The sequence below is a fragment of the Opisthorchis viverrini genome, assembly GCF_000715545.1.
Source record: "Opisthorchis viverrini unplaced genomic scaffold opera_v5_149, whole genome shotgun sequence".
Classification (NCBI taxonomy): domain Eukaryota; kingdom Metazoa; phylum Platyhelminthes; class Trematoda; order Opisthorchiida; family Opisthorchiidae; genus Opisthorchis; species Opisthorchis viverrini.
The window spans coordinates 996,981-1,010,490 of NW_008751804.1; the positions used below are offsets into that span (position 1 = coordinate 996,981).

A 13,510-nucleotide genomic window follows, 5' to 3' on the forward strand; every position below is an offset into this window, starting at 1 on the left:
CTCCGGATAACAAGGAATTCAGCCCAGATTTTACGAAAAAGCGGATCGACGCAGAAAATGTAGAAATGGGTGCTCTGCTTGTGAATAACCTTAGGCTGGGCGTGTCCATCCTGCATCCTCAGGTGTGTCGACCAGATGGGTTACGGGTGCCATGTGGTTGACAGAGCTCTTGGAGGACCATAACGTCCTGGCGATCAAAAAATGCAGGGAGACAAGTGACCCTTCTTCGAGCATATAAGTCTGGATCTACCCACGACTGGTGAGGCCGTAAGGGTAATATTATGGAGAGGGGATGGTTGCGCGAGGCTCAACCAGGAAGTTGTCATTAAGTAACTGGTAGACATTTTTACTAGAGATGTTTACATGTGGGAGGAACACTATGAAACGAAGTCTCAGGTCAATTTGGACGGGATTACTAACTGCCAGCAGGGCAGGCTACAACAAATTCCTGCTGTCAACCTCAGGTGACATCGTCGTGTATGTGCTTTGTCACCGCTTCTTCAGACGGAGTACTGGGAATAGATTTGGTTTTTGCTTAGTTCCACGGGTATCACTGCAGACGAATGGAAGTATGCCACGAAAGTATGCCAGGTAATATACTCTAAGAGACACCGTCCAGGCCCAAAGGGTTCAGCAAGAGCTTGTGTAGTGTGTTCCAGGATAAGAATTCCTCCGGAAGTGCTGGTCTCTCATGAGCAGAAAACGCAAAGGATGGGCTAAAGTAAGCATAGGGTAGAAAACGAGAAAGTGTCACCAAGAGGCAACAAAGGTACTGATGAACCACAACCAAGCCGAAACAGGCGCCAGCAGTTGTTTTTAGGGCTTTAGGGCTACACAGCCTACATCGAAGCAGAGTTGAACGGGTCGCCTAGGGAATAAAGAGAGAATTACCAGGTTGGACCTCAATCTTATAAGGCTGATTGGGCGGCAATTGGGAAGGAATATTATTATTGCGGGTTGTTTTGTCCACCGCTTATCTTTTATGGTGGTACCGCTCCGGATCATGTTTCCAGATTGCTCTGTAGCTGCTTCCTACATCGCGTCTCAAACGAGCAACACACAGGGTCAGCCAACCTGTATTCCTATATCTGGGTTTCGCTTCTACCCATACACAGCCCTTCGGTAATCAGTGATGGCTTCTTGATAGTTAATTCCAACGGTGGTCCCGGACCATCAAATATTGCACATGCGTAGTCTGTCATACTGGCCACGGGGATCATACTTTTTGTACAATGATCTTTTGGCACGCGCATTTGCGCCTTACTTTTCTTCTGTCCAGTGAGAGACTTCCTTTCTGCCACCGCAATATTCTGAGTGCAGATGCGATTACTGTTTGAGTTTACGGGACTTTAGCCTCCCAGAGTGTATGGCCAATGAAACCATAACGCATGAAAGTTCGACACACAAGGGAAATAATGGCAATCTTGGAGATCTCTGAGAATTTATCCATGCGAGGAACTGAATGTAACCGTTCATCGCCATGACGTCCTGCGGCCACAACTGAACTGGACTATTGTTTTATTTCACCAAGAGAAGTTACGACTAAGTCACACGGAAGGCGGCTTCGCCATCTTGCGATACTATGAGCAAACGCATCCTTGCAATCTCTGACGGTTCTGATTCGTATGGTTATGGTAGGAAATCTAGGTCACCAGGTAATCCAATTTTCTGGTCGTTTGGTTCAGTTCCATGTATGGCGATAGAACCTGAACCTACTCCACGGAAGCGAAAGTCACGATGGTCATCTGCCGCCGATTCCGATCGAACATACATTCCGGGGATGCCTACGCAGCTTCCTCCGAATATGACTCCGTTGCAAGAAAAGATATATATCAGTAGCGTTGGATTTGCATCACCCTATTGTTTCAGTTCAACTCCAGATCGAGGATATATCGAGACGGTTGAAATCCGGCGATCTAGGCATCCCAAAGAACCCCGAAGACAGGTTAGCCTGATTGTTAGTTTTATTTGAGGTGTTGCAGATTTTGTTCACTTTATGCTATCATTTTAACTGTTGAAAACGAGGTACTAGGTGGTCTAGCTATTTGCCCCAATTAACGCCTTATTTAGAGATATTGGTAGAGAACTCACATTCAACGAATCCGGTCCCTACCTAAAGGGTAAGGGCTAATTCCAAAAAAATTCAACTTGTTTTAAAGATTCTCGCTAAGTTCTAAAGATCTCGCTGTTTTTCAGGTCTCCTTCACCGGAACCGATTTACAGCAGTGAGGGAAAGCGGTTGAACACTCGTGAATACCGCACTCGCAAGAAGATGGAAGACGAGCGTCACACTCTGGTGCAACAGCTTACCGAATTGAACCCAGACTACAAGCCACCAACTGACTACAAGTAAGGCCCTTTTCTTGCAAACCCAGCCCTCTGAAGACCTCCACAGAACCGAGTCACTGATAAGGTGTTCATTCCGCAGGAGAATCACCCTGACATAAACTTCGTAGGCTTGCTCATTGGGCCTCGGGGGAACACACTCAAGGCTCTGGAGAAGGAGGTAAGTACTTCGTATATTAATTCCTATCTACATCCGACGTAAAATGTGCCTCCCCTGACATTACAAACTTCTCTCTGCGGGAGACTAACTTGCCCCACGATGGGATAGCTCAAATGTTTTGTTCACAGCGGAATGGCGCGCTCCAAAAACAATCTATGCAGCCAGGTCAACAATCATTCCTAGTGTTTACACCATAATAATGGTCTTTCAGCTGTAACACACTTTCAGTTTCTGGTTGCGATACCACCCGAACGCAGCTCGAGGACTGGGACACCGCCAGGCTACCCGAGCCTAGACAGGGGAAGTGGAGATACGCTGGTCGGTTTCGAGTCGCGAACCATTCGGTCACTAAATTCGGGCTCCAACCACAACCATGTCACCCTGGTGCATTCCGGACACCCATTCAGGCAATCTAAATAGAAGCTGACACTACTGACATCGATTGGCAACCGTATCTTGCAGATTCTCCCACCCGACTCTGCGAGAATCATGCAGGCTCCATTCTTGAAGCCGAGTTATGGTGACAGCACCCAGGTTTTTCCTGATTCCCATAACCTTTTTGATTGAGGGTAAGCCATCGCTTGGACAACCTAAGTTGGGCGCGGAGAGCGACTTTCTTCGGGAAACGATGGTTTGGTATGAGAAATACGGCGCAACCAACCCAGGTTCTGATCCAAGATACATTTGATGAAAGTCTTCGTCGCACACCCGAGCATTCGCTCTTTAATTGTGTTATGAGCTCGCCGACACCAGCCTACGTGAGCTATGGTTATGAGAGAACGGTGGTGGAAGAGAGGCACTCAGTTCCGCTGCCCAAAAAGGCCACTTCAGCCATAAAACGAAACTCGCACTACACCCTGATGCACGGTCCCTCGAAATTGAGCGGTCTACTGCTTTGATGCAGTTTGTATCTCAGACTAGCAAACGCAAACCGAGCCCAGAAATTCTCGCATTAACCTCATCCATCCCACTGCAATTGAAGCTGAAACTGCTGACACGCTGTACACCGAGTGCCTATTCTTGGATTGTAAATGGCGTGTTTATTGAGTGCATGTTCGGAAGCATGACCTCACTTTTTTTTGTGAAGCACATGAAGGGTGGGACTTTGATCAGTTAATTCAAAAACATCTGTACTTTCTCCACGAAGACAAAAACAACGCCAACTGTGCATTTCACATCGAAGTTTTCAACAGTAGCTATAGGACACCGGCGTTTTGAAAAGCTTTTAGCGTTCGTTTCATTATCTCCGTCACTGAAATAAGTTAGAAATGGTAGAGTAGGCACCCTTGTTGGTTACCACTTCGTATACAGGATCTTTTAGAGTGCTCATGTACTCATGCCAGTAAGTCTGTGAATATAAACACACGCTCAGGAATGTCTGGAGCACTCCTTGCTGCGCAATCGTGTTAAGGAGAAAAAATAGGTCAATTAAGTCAGATGCGTCTTAAAAATTCAGGAATATTAAAAATGATGATGGATTGCAAAGACTGGTCCAATACAACTCCTACCGGACCGGAATTCTGCTTGCTACCCGAGTCAGTGTTTCACGGGCCACCATAAGGCGGTGGACGAGTGACGTCGGGCATGCGTGGCAGGTGTATATACGGGACAGTCGCTCTAATCTGTTCGCCGATTGACCAAATACCCTCTGACATCACAATGCAATCTAGCATGATTAGTTCCCCGGTTTACAGAGTATCAGTGACAGTTGTATAGTTCCGGGCGCGCCCCAATATAGGGAGATTACCAGTAAGTAGTGTGTGATGAATAGCCGGTCGCCAATACACATTGGTGATGACTTCCTACCTTAGCCTTCCTCAATGGCGGCATCGTGTCATGTCAGGCTGTTTCACCTTCGGATGAAATCATCGACGGGGAGGCTAAAACAATGGATAGAATCACGACTTGTGCCTGTCAGGCCAAGGGGAGCGCCATCAGGCTCCCACCGAGAGTGGTAGGAATGGTCTGTGAAGTTTCGATTGGCTTCGGCGAAGTAAATCTAGTGTCAACAGAGCTGTGCCCTTCGTTCGCTCCTCTGTAGTCCAAGGTCCGTATGATCATCGGTTTTGTTAGCTCCTAGTTGAGTGCGGATTAAGAACTCCATCTCGTTTCGCGGGTCAACTTAAGCCATGGTTTGCAAGTGAATGCTTTTAAGTGATCCCTTTATCCAATCGCCCTGAGCGATTTACGGCACGTCAGCTTGAGTTCTGCTTCACTGCATGGGCAATTTTTTCACTGTTACATTCGTACAACCTTTTTCACAGGAATGGCTTCCAAGATCCTTGTGTCCCCTATTAAATAACCACATCAATCTTGCACATCGGATGTTCGTTTGCCAACAGCCCGGTTTCTTCTGTGTGTGGGTACATTGAATACTGTTCTCCACCGACTCGAGCCCGAATTTCGTGTGCCGCACTCCATCAGACAGGTTTGTTCCAGATGCCGTGAATGGCGCGATTTGACCAGTTGTACTCGTTCGGCGGTGGTGCTATCGCTGACTCATTTTTCGCATTCTAGTCGCAGTTTGTGCAGCTGTCCAGATAAGTAAACTGGTGAAAATCTCAGGTTCCTCTGCTTGAAGTTTCAGAGGCGCTCGAGGACGGGAGATCCTGAAGCAGTACTTTATCATTTGGATGTGGGGGCGAGATGGTTCAATTGGTTAAGCACGGATTTACTGACCGGAAGGTCCGTGGTTCGAACCCGACCTCAGCCTCGACTTCCCTGCCTAGGCTTCGGCAATCTGGTAGTATCTCCTTCGCGTCCTCCGTGCTTCGTGCATCCTTCGTGTGGCATGTCAGCTAGTAACCGAAATGGTGCTACAGCTGAACGATTTTTTCATTTGAATGTGAGAAGCACATACCGTAAATTCTGGATTAAACCGCAAGCTGACAACTGTCAGGTAACAAGACTAATCCACCTAGTTCAACTCTGTTGGCTTTCATGTAGATGTACTTTCGGTATCAATATCATCAGTGCTTAGTTTTGTGTATTCCACGATGCCGATGATAAAATTGCACAGCAAGTAGTAGAAGTCAGCACTAACCGGTCTCCTTAGTTTGGAGAAGACATTTGCCCCTGAGCTGTTCGACTGAGAAATGCGAGAGTAGGTAGCACATTACAAACTTCTAGGACATTCTTCTGACAAAAGTATGCATAATTTCATCAAGTGCGGAGTCAGGTCTCAAGTGAAGGAAAACCGGGATCGTGGGATGACCTTACTCAAGCATGTTACATAGGATGATGTAGGCAGTACACTTTCCGCCTTCAAGAAATCCTGCTTGATGCTTTGGTAACTGCGTCTCACTTGTTGAGCTTAGGATGCACCATTACTCAAGTGAGCGGGCTCGAGATAATTCAGTGGTTAGGATACGAAATTACTGACTAGAAAGTCTGGTTCGAACCCGACCCCGATTTTTCGATTACTCTTGACTAGGCTTGTGCGATCTGGTACTACTATAGCCCTCGGCATCCTTCGAGTTGCACCTGTGTACTGAAAGAATGTCACAGTTGAGGGATTTGCTTGTTATTAGCCGTGTTATGACGAGTTCGTCTAACTGGAATAATTGCTCCTTGTATCTTTTTAATGAGGGAGTAATGATCGTTTATCCCCACATCGGGACGCGTTATTTTTGCGAGATACTATCGAACAAGACAAGAGTAAGCTGCCGTCTTTAAGTGGCGTTGGGGAAACTCATGTACCCTGGCAGTTTGGCGAGCGAAGGATATAGCACCGCATAAACTAGGGGAGGATCAAAACCCTTAGAACTTCTCGAGTGGAACGGGTCATGAGACTGATACAAAAGTCACTGACCAACTAATCAATTAGAAATATCCTTTTCAGGGATCCGGAGGCTGGCTTTCGCCGTACATTGGGTTTCCAATATCACTGGTTAACTCATCAATATACAGTGTTGATCAAGCGAAACGCTTCCGTACATCTTTGGCTGCACCGGCCTTTGAATTTTGTTTTTATTTCCGTAATGAAGCCTTTTAACAATTAAACAAGGAAGAGGGGGTCGTTTTTTGGTTCATGAACCTGTGTGGACGACGGCGTTTTCTGAATCAATATGTGTATCCGGAACTGGTCACTAGTTGCGTGCTAATTTTGCTGTCTTCTGACCCTATGGTCAGTTTGGCTGTGGTCGCTCAGCAGTAGGAGAACGCCAGGTGGCAAAACTACGTCCACTTAAGTGGAGCCGGATGAGGGTTAGGAGGGATTAGAAGCATCAGCAGTCAGAATCAGCTCGTTTAGTTGCTATACGCGGCGAATAGGGCAACCTGGCTGATACGACCACCTGACGGCCGGTGTGGGTTGGAGATAATTTTGTTTTATCGTCATAAGTTTGCTGAACTGTCGTCAGGCAGCTCAACACTGACGAAGCCATTGGATCAAAACTTGACTAGAAGGTGGCTCTGGTACAGGTTACTGCATGCATAGGAGGGACCAGGAGTCTGCCAGACCTCTCCACTACTAGCGTGGGAACATACCGGATGCCACACAGTACAATCAAATGACCACTTTGTATCGTCGAGATTGCTAGTCCTGATTGAAGCCGTACAAACAGGCAACAAGTACGACGGCGCACGCAAATCCCTCAAACGCCAAATAGTGAAGAGCCTCAAAAAAGACCGAGAGCTCTGATGGACGTCAGAACTTCAGAAGATGGAGAATGCTTTTGCTATCGGGAACAACTGTACCCTATATAAACTGGTACGAACGACTAGCCCTAGAAAAGCAGTGGTCAACGAAACGATAGATGAAAAAGGCGGCTCAATAATTCACTCGTTGACTGGAAAGATGGGCCGAACACTTCGAAGGCTAACTTAGCTAGCCTCCTGCAATACAGCCTCTGAAACCAATGCACACGGGCGAATGGAATGTAAACCTCAATCGCCCACCGGAAGAAGAAATAAAGTACGAACTATCCGTACTAAAACATGAGGAGGCACCAGGACCAGACGCTCTGTATCCAGTCCTCTTCAAAGAAGGCGGAGAGTTCCTGGTTGTCCATCTAACAAGGTCTACTGGTGCGATATGGAACAAAGATAAGGTGCCTGTAGAGTGGGGCATGCCAGTTCTTATCTTAAACAAAGGTACGCGGACGCTGTGTGGAAACTACCGTGGCATGGGCCTAGTAGCTGTGACATTGAAGATATTCTGTGGTGTTATTCTTCGAAGGTTGACTGAACACAGGGAGAGGTAGAGCCATGAAAACCATCCAGGGTTCCGCCCTGCAAGAGGATTTACCTTTCCGCCAGATTCCGGAACAGCAACTTTCCAGCGCCCAACAGTGGTTGTCTTCATTGCCTTGAAAGGTGACTGACTCTGTAGACCGTCAGGCACTATGGCGTTGGAGCAAACGTGCGCCTCATGAATTCTTGATCCTCATTGAGGCGCTGTACGCCAACTCCCGCGTGAAATTCTACAGGAAGCTCTCGCCTGAGTTAACTACATCAAGTGGTGTAAGGCGAGGCTGTCCTTCGCCTTTACTCTTGAACTTCGTCATTGATACGATTACGGAAGACCGACTACCTTGCTCTAATGCTTGTGGGGTTGCAGTGTCCCCTGTGTGTTCGGTCACAGATATTGAGTACGCAGATGACATAGATCTTGGGTCTGACGCCGTCGTAATGCATGAAATTAATGGTCTAAATAATTCTGCTTCACGGTTTGGCATGCGCTTCACACCTGCCAAGTGTTAAGTGCTGCTGTAAGAGTGTGTGGACTCGAGCCCTAACTTCACGCCTAGTAAGGTTGTAGACGGATTTATCTACATGGGTAGCTGTATCAGAAGCGGTGGTCTCACAAAACATCGTACTTGCATCCGTATTGGGAAAACCACAGCGCTTTTGACAACCTGCATAACATGTGACGTAGGTATCAGATTGCCCGTCAAGGGTCGAGTTTGCTGCGGTGCGCTCCATATTATTTTACTGGTCAGAAACCTGGCCGACCGCGCACTGAGAACGTCAAGAAAGCTTTCACTGTTTGACCATCGATGTCTTCGGAGCATCGGATCAGTAATGCTGGAGTACGTCGAATAGTTTTCAGGTTGCGCTACCTTGGCCACGTACTCATTGTGCCATTCGACCGACCTCTAAGAGCCCCGCACACGCACGCGGATAATAATGTGTCAAGGGAAGTCAAACAATGACTTGGCATCAAAGTATGAAAGCCATTATCAGCAAACTTAACTGTGCTGGTCGTTGCCGTCCCCCTGGATGGGGACCCCGAAACCGGCCACCTGGTTGGTTGTCAGACCTTGCCCAGTCGCGTCTCCAGTGGCTCCCGTGCACACAAGGTGTTACCTTCAAAGCATAGCTCCCCCACCAATATCCCCAATTTAAAGTCTACTGACATCTCTGTATTGGCTCATCAGTTATATTAGCTGCCGGCTCCGGTGAACAGCTATTCATCACATCTCCAAATTATCGGTGAGCGAAACTGTGGCAGATATGACGACTACCTCAAGAATGCGGTTCTTACAGCCGATGATGATTAAGGTCATGTATCTGGTGCACTTGGTTACAGACGTTTCATCGGCTATGGTTGCCGTGAGAAGTCTGGACCTCACCGCATTCTGATGGTTTGTACACTCCTGTAACCCGTTGAGTAACATACTGAGAAGCGTATGTGCGACACTCCTAGTCCTTCATACCGGGTTATTCAATGTGCAGATGTCTGAGCAAGTCTCCAGGTCCGGATTTGAAGTATGTGGCGATTTGTCCCTTAGAAATGTCGACTGTTCTGGCTACCTTGCACTAACTACGGCTACCTCGCGGTTAGGCTTTTGGGTCTTGAACATCGCCCTGTTCAGTTCTGGCCGAGTTCGAGATAGCGCTGTGGTTAGCGTGCAAACTTAATTACCGGAAGGTCCGTGGTTCGAACCCAACAGCAACAAATCGGACGTACCTGTCCAACGCAACCTGGCAGCACATCAGCCCTAATGTTTCCTTCACATAGCGTCGCAGCTATGCACCGAAAAGTTGCAACAACTGAACGGCCATTATTATTTTAGGTGTGGTCACCCTGGCAATATCGAACCCTCCATACAACAATTAAACAGCAGTGAAACACATGTTCTCCGATGTTGCTGCCATTGATGATGCATTGGTTGTGGTCACACCATCAAGTTGACACCCGACCCCGTTGCCAAAATCGTTAACACAGTTTGGATGAAGGGCCTAAATGTCACAAGCCCAGTAATAGTCAGATAACAGACCACTGTGAACGAAACAAAAGCGTACAGCTGGATTGTTTGAGATGTAGACCCGTTGCAGCGGTGTGGGCACCGGAAGTATAACGCACGTGAGAACAGACTAAGGGCGAAGTTTATAGTTGGATAACAAGCCCTTATAAGTTGTTCCTCTCGGACAACTGTCAATAGTGACTCCATGTTTGATGTCGAGCGAAAAGTTAATTTACCACCGATCTTCCGACAATCGCCTTTCCCATTTAGTTCGAAAAGTTGTTAATAAAGTGCCCATATTGCGATTTTCAATAAAGTGGCTCGTAGTGAGTGTGGGGATCAGCTTAACCCCGGTTATAGCGAGACTGCTGGTATCACTTGCGCTTCATCACCTTGCGCCGGCTCGAGAAATACGAACTCAGAGGAGCAAGCGGGGTTCCGACCCGGTGAGGATTGTGTTGACCAAATCTCCACACTCAGTCAGGTGCTAGAATAACGTCATACATACAAATGACCCACAGTTTTAGTATCCCTGGGTTTCCAAGGCGCACTCAGCTCGGTCTGTTCTCCTTGACACGTTTATCCATCAAGGAATGCCCCAGAAGTTTGTGAACATAATAGTACTCTGTATTTTCAGACTTCCGAACGTAAGAGTATACGAAGAACTCTTAGAGCTTCCGTACACAATACAATGTCTATCAAGGATGCCAACTCTCTACATTCCATTTAACTTCGTGATCGATGAGATAATGAGATGAACACTGGTGGAAGGTTTTTAGAACCCCGGTGTCCGAATAGCTGCTGACGAAAACTTTGTCGATCTGAAATATGCAAACGACATCTTTCTCATCTTCGAATAGGAGGGGGCACACGTGTTTTTTGCTGAATTGACCCAAGTCATCACGTCCTTTGGAACGCACTTTGCACTCACAAAATGTAAGTTCGTGCTCGTAGACATGCAGTCACTGAACACGTTACTTACAATCCAGGAAGGTGCACTCGGCACTTGTGCTTCCTTCGGATGGCATGGTGTTCGACAATCGTTGTCATAGCTTGTGTGGGCTGGTGTCGGGAATCCGTAACTAGGCAGTTAGAAAGCGAATTTCCGGTTGTTCAACGGGGACTTTCATTGAATAACGTGTCCGGCACCAGAAACTGCGTTGGTTAGGCCACGCGTTGCTTATGCCGAACCATTGTTTGCCGAAGAGTGTTGTTTTCCATGCTCAATTCAGGCTGGTGGCTGCAGAGAGGTGGCCAACCTTTGAGCTGACAGAGTTGTATGAAGGAGGTTACGAAACATTTATGTGCTGTCGGTGCTTCTTGCCTTTCAGGATAGAGACCGCGTGATTTGCACTGCCTCTAGTTGGAAACGCTGTAAGACATGGCCACCAACCGATGTCAGTAGCGTTCTTGTTGTCAGTTTCTATCCAGATTGCGTGAATGGGTGTCTGGAGCTAGGCACCTCAGAATGATTGTCGTACAGTGGCACTGAGTCCCTTCCCTGTCCACCGTCATTCTTCACAAAAAGACTCAAATAAATAATGGCTGTATAGCATCGAAGCATCAGTGTTGAACAACGGTGTTATACTGTTCGTGATGATGATAGGTGTAACTGTGTGGGACTTACGGGTTCACCTACTAACGAGCGTGGCTCGTTTGTTCGTTGTCTTTGTTTACTGAACCGGTTGTTCCGTGGACCTGGGTTTAGTCGCGTATAAGGAAAAAAATTAGGTTTGTGGCCGGTTCCTGTCACTTAAACAAAAAAGTCGCATCAGCTGCAAAACGGTGGTATGGTTTTGTTTCGACACCTTTCTGTAACCTTGCGAATCTTGTGATGCTTGGGTGTATCTGTCAAGAATCGCTGGCCCATGTGGCGCCTCATAATAAATAGAGTGACGCGCTTACCCGCAAAAACAGCGTATGCACAGCTTACCCCATATTAAGACTACCCCCTATACACAACATGGGATCGTAACCGGATGCATGCAGCTGGTCGGTCGTTGGTTTGTTCGCTGAGCTGGGCAATTTGATTGCAATGGAGCTGACATCATCAGCGCGTCGTTAGGAAGCGTAGTAGTGTGTAGCAATTGGTTGGTAGTTGTGCTGTGCAGCTGTGTCTCATCCCTTGGATGTTTCTTCCCTACGTCTTCTGGATCTTCGCTGTATTTGGGAATACGGATATCCTTGTTCTGTTCACATATCGGTGAGTTTTCGACATGATGATGTTAGATTACCGAATTCGCTTAAAAGCGGTGTGAATTGGATCGCCGCAGCAATTTTACTTCACCTCATTTCTATGTTACTGATATGTTGGGTGAGTTTTTTTAATGATTCAAGTTGAGTATTAAGCCCTTCGTTAATTTTAGACATTTTATCCACTTAGCATTGTCTCATTAGCCCCTTGCGACTGTGCAACTTAATGCACACTTTTCAGATTTCAGTATTATTTCAGCTCGTTTAGATGTTCTTGGTACCTGAATAATCTTGTATCCTTTTGTACATTGCAGACCGGCGCGAAAATTATCATACGTGGGAAAGGTTCTGTAAAGGAGGGCAAAGTTGGTAGGCGCGATGGTTTGCCATTGCCTGGTGAAGACGAACCGCTACATGCATTTGTTTCCGCGCCAGTAGCAGAAGCCGTACAAAAGGCTGTTCGGCGAATCAATGAAATAATCCGCCAGGGTATTGAAGTCCCAGAAAGTCAAAATGATCTCCGTAGAGCACAGCTACGTGAACTGGCATTACTCAACGGCACACTCAGAGAACATGAAGGTCTAATGAAACTACGCGCAATGGCTGAGGCTCAGTCGATTGCTACCAATAAGATACAGTGTGGAATTTGCGGGGGTACGTCCACTTTGACCAATCCGGATTCCAGTACCTTACTCTGTTCACGGTTTTTAAGGGTTTTCTGGGGGAATATCGTAGCTCCTGCAATAAAGATGAAATCTATAACTGGGGAGCTGAGTTCTCTTGGCACTTTTGAAGGTCTCAGGTTCAAACGTGACTCTTGAGGTCGGGTCATTTCGGACCACAATACGAGTAATGAACAGTTTCATACAGGGATCTATTGTTACTGGTACTAACGTGTCATCTGCCGCTACTTTGTACCAATTTAGCAGGCTGCTCCCTGGTAACGCGTGATGCTGCCGCACTTTCGGGCACGGAATATGCACTCTGTCAGGTACGCATTCCACCTCAGCGCCATACTTGACGGTCATGCGTGTCATGTTCTGATGGCCACCGTAGTTTATGTTTGCTCTGCTATTGTTAATCACCTAGTTCGATCTAGCTTGTATCCTGCATTTCATCAAACCAGTCAGACGAACACCTACTGAGTTGGGTTAAACGTTGTTTGATTCGAATATGTGTTTACCTCTATGGTCTTATTTCAGGTGCTGGCCACTTGTCAACGGACTGTAAGGTCAATCTTAGTGGTATGGCTTACACGGACCAACTGAACACAAACCCATCCGAACGAGCTAAGATGGACAGTGAATATTCAGCTCTGATGGCAGAACTGGGGGTTGGTGCAGGATCGATGTTACCCGGGATGGGTGAGTATGGTTCTGTTTTTCAGCTGGGCAAGAAAGCTTATGATCACCGTGTAAAGTGACGGGCTATACTAGTGTTTCTATTTGCAGTGGGAACCACATTATCCCCCAATGATCTCTAGTTTGAATCATACTTTGCTTATTTAGTACTGGAATTCTTATACCCACCCATTCTTTCATCTGCTCCAAATATCTATAGCAAACTCAACGGGATATTTAGTGGTTATATATATATATATATATATATATATATATATATA

At 46.8% G+C, this 13,510-nt stretch overlaps 1 protein-coding gene across 1 annotated transcript in view; it reads left to right on the forward strand.

Moving 5' to 3' along the window:
* Positions 1-1,582: 1,582 nt before the first annotated feature.
* The window catches only part of T265_06824 (hypothetical protein), a gene marked incomplete at both ends in the record, with an annotated part of 13,173 nt that continues 1,245 nt past the window's right edge, over positions 1,583-13,510 (forward strand). The window contains 6 exons of the mRNA XM_009172198.1: positions 1,583-1,840; positions 1,881-1,945; positions 2,197-2,349; positions 2,386-2,506; positions 12,204-12,699; positions 13,092-13,253. Of these exons, the coding sequence (XP_009170462.1) occupies positions 1,583-1,840; positions 1,881-1,945; positions 2,197-2,349; positions 2,386-2,506; positions 12,204-12,699; positions 13,092-13,253 (1,255 nt within the window). The remainder of the gene's footprint in view (positions 1,841-1,880; positions 1,946-2,196; positions 2,350-2,385; positions 2,507-12,203; positions 12,700-13,091; positions 13,254-13,510) is intronic.